A 17165-nucleotide genomic window follows, 5' to 3' on the forward strand; every position below is an offset into this window, starting at 1 on the left:
CTTCAGAAACCTTTGTAAATTATTTGGTTTGGTTTATCATTGACTGTTTATCATGCCACCCTAACTTTTTCAGTTTCAGAACTGTGGTGAACTGTTGCTAGTTTTATAACTAGAATCCCAGAGGTAAACATCAGGTCAGTGCTAGGGAGACTTTTGTCATTGTATATTAACATTCTATCAGGTGTTCTATCAAGATCTGTATGTGATCTTTGCTTCTTGATACTAACACATATTGTCACCCCAAATGGCTATCAATAGTCTTTTGTGCTGAACAGTTTCCCCTCAAGATGCCATCTAAATGAATCTGTAGAAAACAAATTCAATCTTGAGCTTAAAGTACATCTTCTCAAACAAGCTCAGTATGAAAGTTTTCATTTAGACTACATAACTTAACTTTTCCACTCTTGCACGATCACATCTGTGTTCATAATTCTCCACTCTTAGGAATAGACACTTTTTCACGTGCAAACTATCAACCCGTTCTCCTCCATCCTCCCTTTTATTTTATATATACATTTTTCCTTCTTTCTCTCCTTCCTCTCCTACATCGTTTTTCTTTCTGTTTTGTCTCTCTTTAGTTTTCTTCTGTACTGGTGGTACTTTATTTCTATCACATTTTGTTCAGTTTTGTTCCTACTGCTTGATGATTTAATTGTACATATTTTAAATAATTACTGTTAGTATTCTATAGTAAACTGAATCAAATGTACTTAATGCATGTGGTGTGCATTATTTTATAATAGGTCTAATGCTCGATAAAACATTTTTTTTGCATGTGATACATGTATCTATGTAACTCTGTTGTTGTCTTCTGTCTTTCTTGATCCAGGGCTGAGTCTGAAACTTCTCCTGGTGGACCAGTGTATTACCCAAGTAAAATAAAAATAAATAACTTAGGGTTTTTCCAATGATTATGTGACAAAGCAGAGTTGTTTGCTCCTGCATGGTCTTTGACACCCAGTGAAGACTATAGCAATAACCCACGCCTGGGTGTGGGTAATGCTGGATTTACCCACGGTTGGTGTGGTGTGGTCACGAGGGCGAAGCCCAAGTGGCCAAACAAAGCCAACTGTGGGTAAATCCAATAATTACTTTTCTTAAATAATGGCATTGTATAATGCCTCCTTGCTGCCCTTCCACAGCTGTCTGGTATTCTGCGGCAGTTCTGATGTACTGCGCATGCATATGCCTACACAGTACATCAGAGCTGTGGGCAAAACAATGGAGAAAGCAAGATCTCCGTTGCTTTTTACAAACTGTTTCGCTATGTTAAATGGGTTTAACATAGCGAGACAGTTTTGAAAAAAGCAACGGAGAAAGCAAGATCTCTGTTGCTTTTTACAGACTGTTTCACTATGTTAAATGGATTTAACATAGCGAGACAGCTTTAAAAAAAGCAACGGAGAATCTCCGTTGCTTATTTTAAAGCTGTCTCGCTATGTTAAACCCATTTAACATAGCGAGACAGTGTTGCTATAAGAGTTATAGTAATGGAAAAAGTCTGGGCGACCGGACCTTTTTCCATTACTATAACTTGGATTTACAACGTGCACGCTGATAATGGTCAGTTTTTGATTGCTGCTATTATATGTGACAGTTTTTCTGTTTACAGTATAATCATTTTAACTATTTTCATGTGCTTTTTTCAGTTATAAATCTCAAATCACTGCAAGCACTTCAACATAAGACCTTCAGTTTCATTCTCTCGACAGTGAAGTTTAAACAACTATGTAATAACTTGTATAGGTGACACAGTAGCTTTGGGAGATGGGCAAGATGCTGGAGCCCGCAGCTCAGTTCCACCCACTCCTTCATGAGTCATTACAGCATCATCACCCTCAGAACAAATATTAAAGGAGGTAACAGTTTTTGTGATCTACGACACCTACCTTCTGGAGCACTGAGCTATAGGGATTTAAGTTCATGGTATTTAAAACTGCTGTTGTGGAAAATATAGTTGTCGTTTTTATTTTGGCTCCACATAAAGAGGGTCTACCACTAATATCCTTCTGTCCTACATGCCTGCTACAAACATGCCCATTTGCTAGTTTCATATGATTATATAGTTTTCCTGCATTGCAGCATTTTTTCACATTTTTTGCCTGCTGGTGAGGTTTAGTTATGTATCCTGTTTACATTAATTTTATTTATTATATTTTGTCTTTTTGAAATTAACACTTTCTGCTTTAGTATTTTTGTGAGTTCTATAAATCTGTTTGACATTTATGCACAGATAACTGTATCTGTCAAATTGCCATATGCTAGTATTTTAATGGGAAGTGACTTTGTTGGCCATCCCTCATACACACTTATCTGAAGAGTAAGTAAGTAAATAAATAAATAAATAAAATAGTAGTTTGGCTTATTTCCATGTCCCAACCAGTTGTGCCCCAACTGCATTCCTTTGCCAATACAGGTATGTCACAGAATTATATAAACACTTTGAGGCATTGAATACCTTTACAGTTGCCAAAGCCCTGCACTGTCTGGTACTTCCTTGAAGACAACCACCAAATGAGGCACAGAAATCATCACAGAATATACTGAAAAAGGAAACAGACATAAGTGCTTCTGTCCTTTTAAACAGTACATAGAACTTCTTCAGAACTAAATAAGTGATTCAGGAAACCATATTTATGTACTTTCTCCCTTAGTTGATTCACCATTTTTTAAAGTGCCAGAACTAAAATACGGCAATCAAATATTCATTCTTTTTACAACTCATCAAATTGCTTTAAAAATAACTTATCTGTTAGAAAATAATGTGTTTTTCATATATATATATATATATATATATATATATATATATATATATATATATATATATGTGTGTGTGTGTGTGTGTATGTATGTTTTTGTATACAGATATCTTGATTGTAACTATTAATATAATGTGTGATGTCTAAAGTACTGCTGTTTGTAAGAACAATGTTATAAATAATGCATAAAATTATATAAATATATGTAAAATGCATTATATACATATATAAATAATATACACACATATATATATATATATATATATATATATATATATATATATATCTATCTATATGTGTATGTATATATATATATATATATATATATATATATATATGTATGTATGTATAACATTATATGCATATTATGTGTTAAGTTCTGGCGTCATTTGAGTATGTACCTTGATTTTTACTTTTGCTGTTATTCTTGGGTTACACAGGGATCCTATCTCCAGTGGTGCCAGTTCTTAGTTTTACATTTGTGATTCTGTACCTTCTAAATATTCTACTAGTCTACAAATCAAAGCAATACTTTTTTATATTTAAATGTTTCTGAAATTCCCAGGGCACCAATACACATCTGCAACAGTGGACTAATGACACAGATGCAAGTGTCACTTTGGGATTAGTCACTATGGCTGCATATTTAAAGATGTAAAATCTTGTTTTATGGCACAAAATGAAGGCTGCTGTCAGCTAAACTATAAAATGATAAAGATCATTGCAGTCTGAAAACCTGCCAGTCATAACGAGAATAATTATTCAGTGTGCCAAACTCCCTTAGATGTATAGTTCAAAGATGCTTATTTCTGCTTCTTCCCTAAAAATAGACTTGTATTACCAGCAGTAGGAAATTCTGTGAGACAGTAGAATGTATAGAAAAGGCAGTACTTACATTTAAGTAGTATATCATCACGAACCACATGGCAAGGAACAAATGTGACTAGTATTACTAAAGCCATGTTTACCATTATTTCTTGTAGTGGGAATATCAGCAAAATTTAGCAGTTTTTGTTGTTATAGCAGACACTTCACAGCAACACCACAGGCACTGCTGCTGTTTGGATTATTTTATACTACAATGTAGGAAATGTGTAGGTATAATTAGTAGCAGAAGCACAGAGCTTTACCGAAGAGTTGATGTTAATTTACTTGCTGAACTGTGGAGCACCACATTCGGTCTTGCATTTTCATTGCTTTGTATTCAGCAAATGCCATAAACCACACTACATCATTTTAATAAATTATAAAGGATGAGGGCCTTCTGTTTTAGAATTATTCATATGGTAAACTAGCAGAAACAAGCATAACTTTGGGCTGCATAAAAAAAAAATTCACCAGGAAGAGAAAAGAATCATAATTCATTTATGCCGGTCACTGCTTTAATTATTACTAGAACATCTGTAACAAAATAAATAAATAAAAATACACCTCATCTTGCAAAAGTAATGTAAATAAGTTATCTAACTAGTCATCAGAATTAAATTTAAGTTAAAAAAGCAAAGATCAGCATGAAGCAGGACGAATCTTAAACAGGGGAATACTGGAGATCCTTAATACATTTACTTATGGCAGAACAGAGTAAGGACATAACAGACACAAGTCTAAAATAGGACTGATTTTTGTCTTTTAAATGGAGTTATGGAGAAGAGGCTAGGACATATGGTAATACAGTGGTTTATGTTATTGCTGTACACTTTCAGAGTTTGGGGTTCAATCCTTACTTCTCTCCACTGTCTGTTCTTCCTGCATGTTAGTAAGCTTGCTATAGGTTCTTTGGTTTTGCCCAACAACATACTGGTTAACCAGCTACTATAAACTGTCATTGTGTGTTGCATTTACCTTATGCCTCTACCATTGATCATGGCTGAAAAGACTCCATGTAGAACCATTTTTACCCTCTCAGTTAACACACAGATAAATTAAATCAGTGAATGCAAGGAAACTATACAAGACTTGCAGCTAATTAGTCAGTGAGAGAGTGATGTTGACTGTTGTGTCTGACCTAAGCTGTATATGGTAAGAATACTGTTAAAGCAAAGGCATATGAGGCAAGAGAGCACAGGCTATAATATATAAACATGTTTGACATATAAGTGTAATGCAATGATGTTCTATCATTATCAGGTAACTGGGTTTAGCTACTTGCAAGTATGTATTTTCTATAAGTGGTTTGTACATTTGTATTTTCTCTATCCATTTTTAGACATCAGCAGACTGAGCCGTATCAATATAGTCAAGACAAATTAGCCATAGCTTCATTTAGCTCTGCAGTGCTACTCTTTTCAGTACAAGTTTCATACCCAGTCAGTACGGTGGGTTAGAGCAATGATCTGTAAACTGGAAAGAGGTTTATCTCAACTTGACTTTTTAATTTTCCTAAATTCTGAGACTACTAGAAAGTCACTTATTTTCTTGTGACGTCATACCACACCTGGAAACTAATTTAGCATGCCTGCCCTGTTAAACAATTTACTGTTTATTTCATTTCCCTACATTCTATGGTAGTAGCAGTAATGGCATATTTATGAAATTAAATATGATAGTGGGGATCTGCTGTAAAAACACTATCTAGCTAATAAGTGCATATGAACTGTGATTTTTGTGGTTACCATCTGTCTTATTTCATTCTAGGTTAACTTTCTTCAGAAAAGAGCATCTGTGCTTCAAGAAGAACTTAATACTTACCGAAACAGAAAGTAAGTGCTTTATTTAAAAAAAATAAATGACTGGTTAAAAAAGTGCCTAACAGTTAGTTCCTTCCCACACCCCCAGCTCTGAATTATTGAAGTATAAACCTTAATACTGACAATTATACATGCTTAGAGCCTTTTAAAGAAATCTTATTTTGACAAAAGCGGCACATCTATTCAAGTGATGCCCACCTCTCATAACCACAACTGTTAGTCAGTGCTATTAGTAACAGATTTGAGAAGCTGCAGGTGTTTAACATGTTTAGACTTTGCCTGAATCTTAAGGCTAAAATGAGCAGTCAGATTTACAGCTGCTTGTCTGTATTTTGTAATTCATGCCTTTAAGAAATACGATGATTAAGTTATTAATATTATAGACAAGTCCTTCAAAGCGAAAGACTTAAAGTATTAATCACTTTGTTAAAAAGGTTTAATTAGTCAATGTCGGTGGATGGAAATATTGTGAAATGTTTCTATGTCATTCTCTGTTATCAAGGTGTATGCTAAAATGCCGCAAGAACTGAGGGGGAAGAGATCATCTCTGCCTTTAAAGTGGTGCAGAAGTTTGAGATGACATTCAACAGAAAGTCATATTCTGTGCTGCAAATTCTCATGTAGAAATGAGATTATATTTATTTATTTATTTTTTCAGTGTTAGCCAAGTGGAAAGAAAGGAATGTGGTTAGTTAGCCAGGCTGGAGAATGGGTTTAGAGCGTAGCATTAAGGTTATGTGAATAAGTAGTGAACAGTTTCAGACTGTTTGCTGTCAGCAAAAATGTACCTCTATTCAAACACAAAGAAATAATACAAGGTGTGCCTTTAATAATAAAAGAGCATTAAAAATAGCATGTTTGGTAGTTAGATTGCAGCTAGGATTTAGGATTTAAATTAAAGAAGTGCAAATGCAGGCACTCCTGGGTCAGTCTAGGGATAAACTGCAGACTAAGAGAGAGTGTGTGTGTGTGTGTGTGTGTGTGTGTGTGTGTGTGTGTGTGTGTGTGTGTGTGTGTGTGTGTGTGTTTGTGTGTGTGTTCATGTGTATTTGTAGGGAGAAACAGAATAACGAGGATAAAGATTTAGGCATAACTATTACCTCTAAACACATTTACCACTGTGTAAATGGCTACTGGAGAAAGCCAATAATGTGTTGGATTGCATGGTAACATGGAATGAAGTCCAAGGACGTACATGCTCTACTTTCACTGCTTAAACCACTGCCTTTGCCATTGTGGAATACTGTGGGCAATTCTGCAGGCACACCTTACCATGTTATGAATATTAAACTGTTGAAGTGTGTGCCGAATGGAGCCATTAAGATGACATGGTGATACAGAGCCTGGAGTACAAAGATTAGAGGTAGAAGGTGTATACTTTTTGGAGGAAGGTTGGAGAGATATAGCTACTACTGATGGTATTTTCAGGGTTCACATAAGGGTGGAGGTAAGTAGGAAAGACAGAGGGGACTTGGGAAGAAAAAGTGTTGTGGCAGTTGTAAGGATAAGGATTCGAATCTGTTGTAAAAAAATAGTTTTATACAGAGGCCCGGGTAGAAGGAACTTGAAAAAGCCAGTCAGAGGAAGGCGGCCCTGTCACCAAAGATATTTAAGGGAGCATATAATAGCTGAAAGAGGAGACCTGGGTGGGAGTTGTTATTTAGTACTGCATGAAGCAGCACAATACTCCACTAGAGCTGCAGGACTTAACCTTATAGATATTTTGAATATTGTCAAGGCTTGACCAAGGGAAAAAAAACACAACCATGAGTAAGCATCTTTCATCCACATCTTCATTTCCAGACTTCAGAGAAAAATGTTTCAGTCCTACATGCCTAAAATTAAAGGACAGAGGATAGTGTCTGTATGGATGAAGGAGGTAAAAGATACAGACCCTGGAAAGTCACTGATTCCATTACACTTTTACCAGTGATAAGCATGTAAAGCAGTGTTAGAGATAATCCTGTCAGTCAGGGTTTGTGGTTAATCTCTGCCTTTCAGCTCCCCAAGGAATCAATATTGTTAATGGAAATCTTGTAAACATGAGCTAAATTACTTTAAAGCAGATTATATATCCCACTATCTTTTATTTATTAACTGGGTAAATGGACTGAGTGCTTTGGCCATAGTCGAGGACAGTCAAAGTAACATTTAAAGATGTCGTGAGTAGCATCTTGTATCAAAGTTTGAGTCCCTCAGTCTTCACCTTCAAACTGTGTGAATAAGCACAGTAGTGAACCACAGAGGGCTTTTAGATGACACATGAAGAGACATGTGCTTACCTTGTTAGTTATGTAGCCCTGCTAACACCATGTCTGAATGAGGTTTGTCTGTGTACTCAGGTTTCTTTCCATTCCCCAAAAGCTATCTGGATTGGCCTCATTAGTGGCAGAGAGTCTCCAAACAGACCAATTCATATACCCAGTTAGAATGAATAAAGCAAAATAAATAAATAAGTGCTTACTTAATACTGTATTCTCAGTTTTGTGCTGGAATGCTGTACTAGGAGAGGTGACTGCAACATACATAGAGGTTGTCATTTAGAAAAGGCTGTGACAGGCTGATGGATTTAGATGCAAGGTGACAAAGTTATCTAGGACTTTTAAACTTTTAATGATATATGTACAAATGCACACTACTGCTTTTTATCCACATTGTTCACAAGCACATAAGTGTGTTTACCTATTCATTGCACAAGTACTCAGTCTGCACTTTGCATGATTAGAAACTGATCCTTCCTGTTATGTTGGAGTGAGAACACAGAAAGTTATATTCCACTAAAACTGAGCTGACAGATTGTACGTCAGCAGATAGTGCCAGAAGGGGTAACAGGAATCCAAAAGTTGAGAAATGTGCAAGGTGGTCAGAAGCCAAGATACAGCCATGATGAAAGCAATAATTCTAGACAAATTCTGTCAAATAACTTACAAAGGAGGTAGGTTACGGCAAAAATTATTGCAAAGACCACAATTAAATTGATAGTTTTTAAGAAACTAAAACATATACAGTATAAATGGGCATAGCCATAAAAGAATATACAAAGGTGGCAAAAAGAAAGGGAATACAAAGCCCTACATCACGGAGTTTTGTAGGTTAGAAATGTTAATTTTATGGCAAGTTTAAGCATGAAAAAAATGAAGACAAGAAGAAATGCTGATGCACTTGAAATAATTACAAGGGAGTCATTGCATGACTTCCACCCCCCCAAACAAAAGACAAAACGGGCAAGAGTCAGAAGATATGTTAGGGCAATGAGGCAAAGGATTGGCTTAATTATTAAGAGGGGAGGATGCATACATTTTTGTATAATGACAGGCAGTTAAATGCGTTATGTCTTTATGGTGAAGACTATTGCAGTAAGATTTAGAGTTCATTTAAATGTTAAGAGAACTAAGTGGAATATTGTCTCTACTTTGTCTTGTTTAAGTGTCTACACACAGCTTGAGTATTAAAGAGTTGGTAAGGGCTGCCCAGATAGCAGTTTGTAGGAATGGTAGAACTGAAGAACCCAGTGTCTGTACTAAGGACATAACATACAGTGGTCTAGGTTTGGGTTCTGGAGCTAGGCTTGAATCCCATTGTGCATGTCTTGCAATACAGTAGGACCATGAATAAATCACTTATCTGCCTTGTACTTACAGGTTGGTTGCATATGGTCTCATTGGTTCATCTGGCTAAGGAATTATAAAAAATGGATGAATGAATATTGATAAAGAAAAGTACCACTAAATCTCAGACCACAGACAAACTAAAATCACTTCAGCAGCAGATATTGACAGAGCTGAACGAGATCATGCTAAATGAATGTGATAAATATTCTTCTTCTTCTGGTGTTAAAGTTAGAGTAATTAAAAGAAAGTAGCTGATTTTAGTAGAGTTCATTTGTTTTATGTATGAAAAAGTGCCAGTTACCAAGGTAAAAGTGTTTGCACCATGCATGCATACTGCAGTCTTTATTTAAAAGAAAATACAGAGGAAGATCAGTAAACATCTGAGGAGAGTGCTTTTAATGTAGTCTGCCTGAATTGGACATTGCTGCATTGACTGAGCGTTCCTGTTTTTTTGTTGTTTTGTTTTAACACCTTTATTGAATTATCACTTCTGAAACAGGCAGCTTTACATTTATACAAAAGTAATCAAACTGTATTAACAAATTAATATTAACAAAATTATACTTCACATATATTGCTATGTATTATATAACCTAAACAGTATTACTTTTTTTAAACAAGAAGTATCTTTATTAAACCATTAGACTATCACTTACGACATAAGCAATCATACATTTATATAAATGAAAACAAAACACATCGACACTATCCTAGTTGCAAGCATTCTTGATGTAAAGATGGAAAGTAAAACATAGTTGAATAAAAGAGCACAACAGTTAGTGAAAGAAGTATACATGCAAGTGAAGGTGTAAAGTACAAATGAATACAATAGTTTTTACTCACTAATGCCAGTGAGAGAGAGAGAGAGAGTCTGCAGAGTGATCACCTGAAGATGATACAAACATTTGTAAATGTTTAGCACATCCACTATTACAGGTGGCTCCTGAAGATGATACAAACATCTGTAAATGTTTAGCACATCCACTATTACAGGTGGCACCTGACGATGATACAAACATCTGTAAATGTTTAGCACATCCACTATTACAGGTGGCACTTGAAGATGATACAAACATCTGTAAATGTTTAGCACATCCACTATTACAGGCGGTTACAAACACGAGTGGCTATTGACTATATAAATCGTACAATGTGGAAAAGTAACTGTGTAAAAACACAGTGGTCTCCCTAGATAATGGTAGATTTAGTTGGAGGCAGTGAAGCATTTTTAGGAAAATAGGCTAACTGTAGCTGAAGTTGCAAAATGGAAGCCACACATTTGAATTCACTGGAACAGAAGTTATTATTAGGTAGTTTAAGAAAGTCCGTTGATGTCCACATATTTGATATGGCAAAAATGTTATACCAGATGCCCTTCCTGATGTAACCCTCCCCATTTATCTGGGCTTGGGACCAGCACAAAGAAGTACACTGACTTGTGCATCCCCCAGTGGCTAGGTGAATAGAGTTGATGAAGGTGGATTAGTTTAAATACTTCGGATCAGCAGTTCAGAGTAATGGTGAGTGTGGAAGAGAGGTGAAGAAAAGAGTGTAGGCAGGGTGGAGTAGGTAGACAAGAGTGTCAGGAGTGATTTGTTACTGACGGGTACCAGTAAGAGTGAAAGGGCAGGTTTGCAAGATGGTAGTGAGACCAGCTATATTATATGGGTTGGAGACAGTGTCACTGATGAAAAGTCAGGAGTCAGAGTTAAGGTGGGAGAGTTAAAGATGTTAAGATTTGCATTGAGTGTGATGAGGATGGACAGGATTAGAAATATGTATATTAGAGAGTCAGCTCAGATTGGACAGTTTGGAGACAAAGCCAAAGAGGCAAGACTGCGTTGGTTTAGACATATGCTGAGGAGGGATGTTGGTTATATTGGGAGGAGGATGTTAAGGATGGAGCTGCCAAGTAAGAGGAAAAGAGAAAGGCCTAAGATTAGGTTTATGGATGTGGTAAGAGGGGACATGTAGGTGGATGGTGTGACAGAGCAAGATGCAGAGGGCAGGAAGAAATGGAAACAGATGATCTGCTGTGGCAATCCCTAATGGAAGTAGCAGAAAGAAAAAAAAGAAAGAAGTTTAAGAAAGTCAGTTACAAAGTCAGTCATGAAAATATAGGGACTTGGTTCCCTGTCACTGAACATGCCAAAGAGAAATGGACAAAATGAAGTTAGGTAAGAGCAAAATAGCTACCATTGTCTTTGAAACTGGAGATATTCTTCGTGTTTCACTGTTGCAGTCATCATATTTGGGTTATCCTTGCCAGCATAGCCCTCCACCGGCCCGAATACCAGAGGCTTAGTATTTCTGCGTCAGTTGCTGTCGCTTCAGGACTGACGACAGGTCAGCAGTAGTATAAACTAAGGCAGCTGACAACATTACATCAGTCTTTCTTGTCATGGACCCCAAAGCAGAAGCAGTTTGCATTAGTGCTGGTTGACCGCTACCTTAGTTTCGTCTTCCGAATTGAAGCTGAAGTCTTCTAAAGCTAAGTACCCCATTGGGGATCCTTTTTTCTTGCATTAACCGATGTCAGAAAAAGTTAACAATTGTCTCGCCTGTGGAAAGCAAATACCACATCGAGACTTTCATTCTTACTGCGTCACTTGCTTAGGCCCAGACCACGATGTCCCCCGCTGTCGCATCTGTGCTATGTTCAATGCAGAACTATACATCGTCGGGCCCTTCTTGTAGCTAGATATTTTCGCTTACAGTCCTTTAATTCCGATATGGCTTTGGTAAGCCATCCGACAGCAGATCTTCCAAAATAACATAAAGATAAAGACAGAGACAGACCGTACAGGTCCAAACCTACCAACAACGCTTCCATTAAGCTAGTCATCAGTTTTCCGGGCCTCAGTGAGGCACTTTCACAGCCCCTGATGCTAGCTTTTGTGGATTCGCAGGCCGCTGCTGAGACCCTTTTGGAGTCCGATATGCCACAAAACTCTTCTTCGACTAAGGATCCTGCGGTTGTCTCTCCCTTGGATGGGTCCGGAGCCACTGAGCAGGCACCGGCTTCCGAGGAAGTACTTTGCACTATCGATTCTTGACACAAACTGATGACTTAATTTCGCATCTACCGTTCTTTCGAAAACTACCGAGTTTCTTAGGCCCAGGGTACGAACTACACTCAAGGAACTGATGACCCAATTTCAGGCCCTTGCTTCCTTGCCTCAGTCTCAAATGCTTAAAATGGTGGAAGACCTTATCATGCTGATCAGGGGAAACCAAGCTACCCCTTCCAAAAAAAAAAAGAGATCTGTCCTCTGTAGTTTTGTCTGAACAGGAGTCTGATGACTCTGCTGTATCTGAATATGAAGACATGCAACCCCTCTCTGCTTATGAGGATTCTGATGCAGAGGATTCCATTCCTTCAGCCTCTCCCCCAGAGGACTTTTCCTTTGAGGAAACCCTTCATACCTTAAGTGAGCATTTCCAATGGGAAAGTCAGGACTACCCTCAGTCTTAAAAGAGACTCAGGGAATTCTTAAATCTTCCACAGCACAGACCCCTGGCCATTCCCCTACTCCTGGATGTTGTGGAGGATGTTTTCCTGGAATCCAGTTTGACTCTTGACACCCTCCCTCCTGCACCCAGAAAACCAGACAGGTATTACAGAGTCCCTGACTCACATACATTTCTTTTTAAAAATCCTACTGCTGACCCTAAGGTAATTTCTCAAGGGCCTAAAGAAATTAAAGCAACCTCTGCTAAGAATCCCACCCCCTCAGATAGGGATTCCCGAACACTAGACAGATGGGGTAAAAAGTATACCCCTCTGCTACTCTTGCTATCAGACCATTAAATTGCCAGTTCCATATGCTAAAATTTCAGCAACATACCCTGGAACTCCTCAAGCAAAAATGTCTTCCTTTCCTGCTTGTGCAGAATCTAAAGAATTACAAGAGTTAATGCATTCTACCAGTCAAGTAAGTAAACACACCTTGCACTGTGGTTTTGATGCCCTAGAAGCTTCTTGCATGGCAGCAGTCACTGGTTCTGTCCTTAGAAGACATGCATGGCTTAAGGAACAGCCCTTGCCAGACCATGTTAAATCTAAATTGTTGGATGCCCCCTTGCACAAAGCTTATTTGGCACTAAGGCTGAAGAGGTCTTAAAAAAAATGGAAGAAAAAGCAAAATCTATGCAGACAGTTAAGGACTTCTTACATGTCCAGCCACCCAGGTCCAACAGGCATTGTCCCTCCAAGCACTGGTCCTTTCCTGCTCCCACCAGGTCAGTTCAGCCCAGACCCCATGGAAGCAGACACTCTCCTTTCACGTAACCACCTGGGCCACCATCATCAACGACTGCTGGGTTCTCAACCTAGTGTCCCAGGGATACAAATTTTCTTTCCACGCCCTTCCAACTCCAAAAGGGTTCCGAGATCTACCTCCAAACCAGTGGGCAGAGGCACAAAAGCAAGTCCTTTCTCTGCTCTGTATGAGGGCAATAGAGCACGTTCCTGCAGAACAGAAAGGCCAAGGTTTCTGCTCCAGATTTTTTCTGGTACCCAGAAAAGAGGGCACCTGGCACCCCATCCTCAGTCTATCCATTATAAACACCTTCCTGGTGATACCAAAATTCAAAATTCTCACCCTCAAGCAGCTGCTACCCATGCTCTCCAAGGATGCTTGGCTAGCCACCATAGACCTAAAAGAGGCCTACCTCCACATTCCTATCAGGGAATCGTGCAGGAAATATCTCTGTTTCAGGGCAGGATCTGTGCAATTTCAGTTCTCTGCACTTTCCTTTGGCTTATCTACTGCTCCCAGAGTTTCTACAAAATGTCTTGCTCTGGCCATTGCCTTTTGCAGACAAAGGAATATCCAGATTTACCCATACTTAGACAACTGCCTAATTCAGGCAGACAGCCAAGAAAAGCTGCTCAAGCATCTGGCCTTTGTAAAGTCCCTACTAACCTCCCTAGGGTACACAGTCAACGAAAAGAAATCCAAACAGGTGCCCACCCAAAGGATTATATTCCTGGGACCAAGCCTGGACACAGCATCCCAGATGGCATTCCTTATGCCAGAAAAGCGAATTTTCCTGTCAGCCTACTTCTCTCAACTAGCCACCAGACCCCAGTTATCTGCAAGAAAATTCCTGCAAGTTCTGGGTTTCATGGCATCTTGAATTCTACTCATTCCATATGCCAGACTGCATATGAGGAAACTTCAGTGGTACCTAAAAAGCCTTTGCTGTCAACATTCTCAAGACCTGAAGACTCTTATACCCATGATACCTTGCCTCAGAAAATATTTTCTTTGGTGGTCAACAGCATGCTCCCACAACGAGGGACTACCTTTCTCACCACACTGTGCCACCCTGACCCTCACCACAGATGCATCAGACTATGCCTGGGGTACACACCTGGACGGCAGGTGCATACAGGGCCAATGGAGCCCACAGCAAATCCATTTGCACATCAACCAAACAGAGATGATAGCTGTCCAGCACGCCCTGACAGCTTTCAAGCCCCTTCTCTCCCCAGGGGCTCTCCTGATCAAAACAGAAACTACTTTGATGTGGTATATCAACAAGCAGGGAGGGACTCACCCCTACCCTCTATGCAGGCTGGCCATGACCCTTTGGCACACAGCCGCTGCCATGCAGCTTCACCTGTTATCACAGTTCCTACCAGGTTCTCAGAACTCTCTGGCAGACCATTTAAGTAGAAATCTTCTGGACCCACATGAGTGGCAGCTCGAAAAAAGAACCTTCACCCTAATAAATCAGAAATGGGGCACCCCGAAGGTTGACCTCTTTGGCTCCCACACCAAACATCAGCTCAGAAAGTTCTGCACCAGGGAGCATCACTACATAGGTTCATAGGTAGGTACTAGGCTATCTGCCCTAGGGCATTTATAAGCCTAGCCAGCATGTTGGCTTTTGCCTCCCTTTTAGACTAAATTCTTGAGCCTTTGTCCAGCAGGGCCATAGAAGTGTTCCCCGGAGTAAATTTACAATTTCCCATCCACTCATCAAGATTTCTCTTGAAGAGGGTCAGCGAGGGGCTCTGCCTAACATGGACTGGGATTCTATTCCAGAGCGAGGGAAGCCTTTGGGATATGAATCTATCCCTCCAGCATATCCTGTTTATTGTTGCGCTAAGGTTTAAATCCCTGGAGCGTGTAGCTCTAATGGATTTGGTTTTCTTGTGGTGGAGCATGTCCAACAATTCCGGGTTAGACCTGGCCTTGAGCATCAGGCAGAGATCACCTCTGAGTAGGCAGTAAGCAACTGAGTAGAGCTGGGGCTTATTTAGTCGAGCTGCATAGGGCATCTGTTTGAGGCCCACAATCCTCTTGGGGAGGTATTTTTGAGGTCTCTCCAGCTGTTGCAGGTGTCGAGTAAGGTACATCCCAAATGGGGCATTATACTCAATTATGGGCCTGATGAGAGATGAGTAGAGGGGCACAATGACCTCTCTTGATCTAGATGTGAACCCTTTTGTAGTTAGGTGAGCTATATAGAAGGTTTTTCCAACCACTTTGGCAATGTGATTATCAAAGGAGAGGTTACTATCTACTTGGGTCCCCAGATCCCTAATTACTTCTTCAGTACTTAGTGGATTACCTCCTATGTGGTAGTTTGTGGGCACTTTGTTTTTTCCAAAGGGGATGACTATGCACTTTTTGGCATTTAGCTTGAGGCCATGGTTCTGACACCAGGTATCCGTCTCTGTAAGGCCCTTCTGGAGGATGCTTGTGTCAGCCAGAGAGTCTATTATTGCTCCCAGTTTGCAGTCATCTGCGAACTTGGTAAGCCACAGTCCTCCCGTGTTTGCCTGTACCTCTGAGAAGTATATACCGAACAAGAGGGGTCCCAGGACTGAGCCCTGTGGTACGCCACTTGTAACCGGTTTAGAGTTGGACATGGCACCAGCGATTCTGACCATGTGAGTTCTATCCCTGAGCCAGTTTGCAACCTGTCTTGTGACATATGGGTTAATATTTAAGCTGGTAAGCTTATTTACGATGCCAGAGTGGGATATTGTGTCGAAGGCCTTTGCAAGGTCCAGGTAGGCTGTGTGGACTACCTTTCCCTCATCTATGGCTTTGGTAACTGTTTTGAAAAAGTCAACTAGGTTTAAGAGGTAAGATCTGCCCTTAACAAAGCCAAACTGGGTAGGGTCCAGTGTTTGGAGGTTCCCAGTGTCTTTGTTTATGAGATCCATGATGATGCGCTCCATAGCCTTGCAGACCAGGCTAGTTAAGCTTATAGGGTGATAGTTCCCTGGATCCGTTGTGGCACCAACTTGTGGAGTGGGATCACTGTTGCTGTACGCCATTCTTTGGGTACATAACCTGTGGTAAGGCTGAGTTGGAGCAGTGAATTTATGTCAGGGTTTACTTCTTTTTGGGGCTTCTGTAAGACGCAGCCTGGGATACCATCCAGTCCCATTGATGCTGTGCTTTCTACTTTGGAGAGGGCTGCTTTCACTGTGTGTCTGTGATGTCTGGTGGATTGCATTCTTCTGGGATAGACACTGGCTCTTTAGGGGGGGAAGGGGGGATAAAGTTTGCACTGAACCTGTCCACCAGGATGTTGGCAATGTCAGTGGGTTCAGTGTATTTTGTGCCATTTTGCACCAGCTCAGAGCATATCTGAGAGTTGCCACCCAGATTCTTGACGTAGCTAAAGAACGCCTTGTGATTATCTTTAGAGTCTTTGGCGATTTTTCTTTCAAAGCTAGCCTTTGATGATTTTATGAGGGATTGAAGCTTCTTGCTAGTACTGATCAGGGATGCCTTCCCTTTTTGGGATTTTGCCTTTTCATGTAATAGTTTCCTCCTTCTGTTGTATAGCTTATTTATGTCCGGGGTCCACCAGACTGGTCTCCTGTTTTTAGAGGAGTGAGTCTTGGTTTTACTTGGGATGGCACGATCCATGCATTCCTGTAGGTGCTCATAGAGTGCAATTGTAAAGGATTCTGCGGTTTGGGTAGCATTTTCCATTTGCCCGGGGGCTTTGAAACTTTCCACCTCGGTCTTGAGGAGTGTGACATTTGCTTTTGAGAAATTTTTCACAGTGGTTTCCTTGGCTGGGGGTGGGTTCGGGATGTGGATGTCCATTGTGATTAGTTTATGGTCTGATCT

The 17165-nt window shown here is 39.8% G+C and overlaps 1 protein-coding gene across 2 annotated transcripts in view; it reads left to right on the forward strand.

The window, feature by feature from the left end:
• Positions 1-17165, forward strand: part of CEP112 (centrosomal protein 112) — a 3283222-nt gene that overhangs the window by 3246372 nt on the left and 19685 nt on the right. For both annotated transcript variants that reach the window (XM_044085107.1, XM_044085108.1), the window contains one exon: positions 5394-5458. In XM_044085107.1, coding sequence (XP_043941042.1) covers positions 5394-5458 — 65 coding nt within the window. The remainder of the gene's footprint in view (positions 1-5393; positions 5459-17165) is intronic.

This window comes from Protopterus annectens, chromosome 10.part0, assembly GCF_019279795.1.
Source record: "Protopterus annectens isolate FY-2018-M chromosome 10.part0, PAN1.0, whole genome shotgun sequence".
NCBI lineage: Eukaryota > Metazoa > Chordata > Ceratodontiformes > Protopteridae > Protopterus > Protopterus annectens.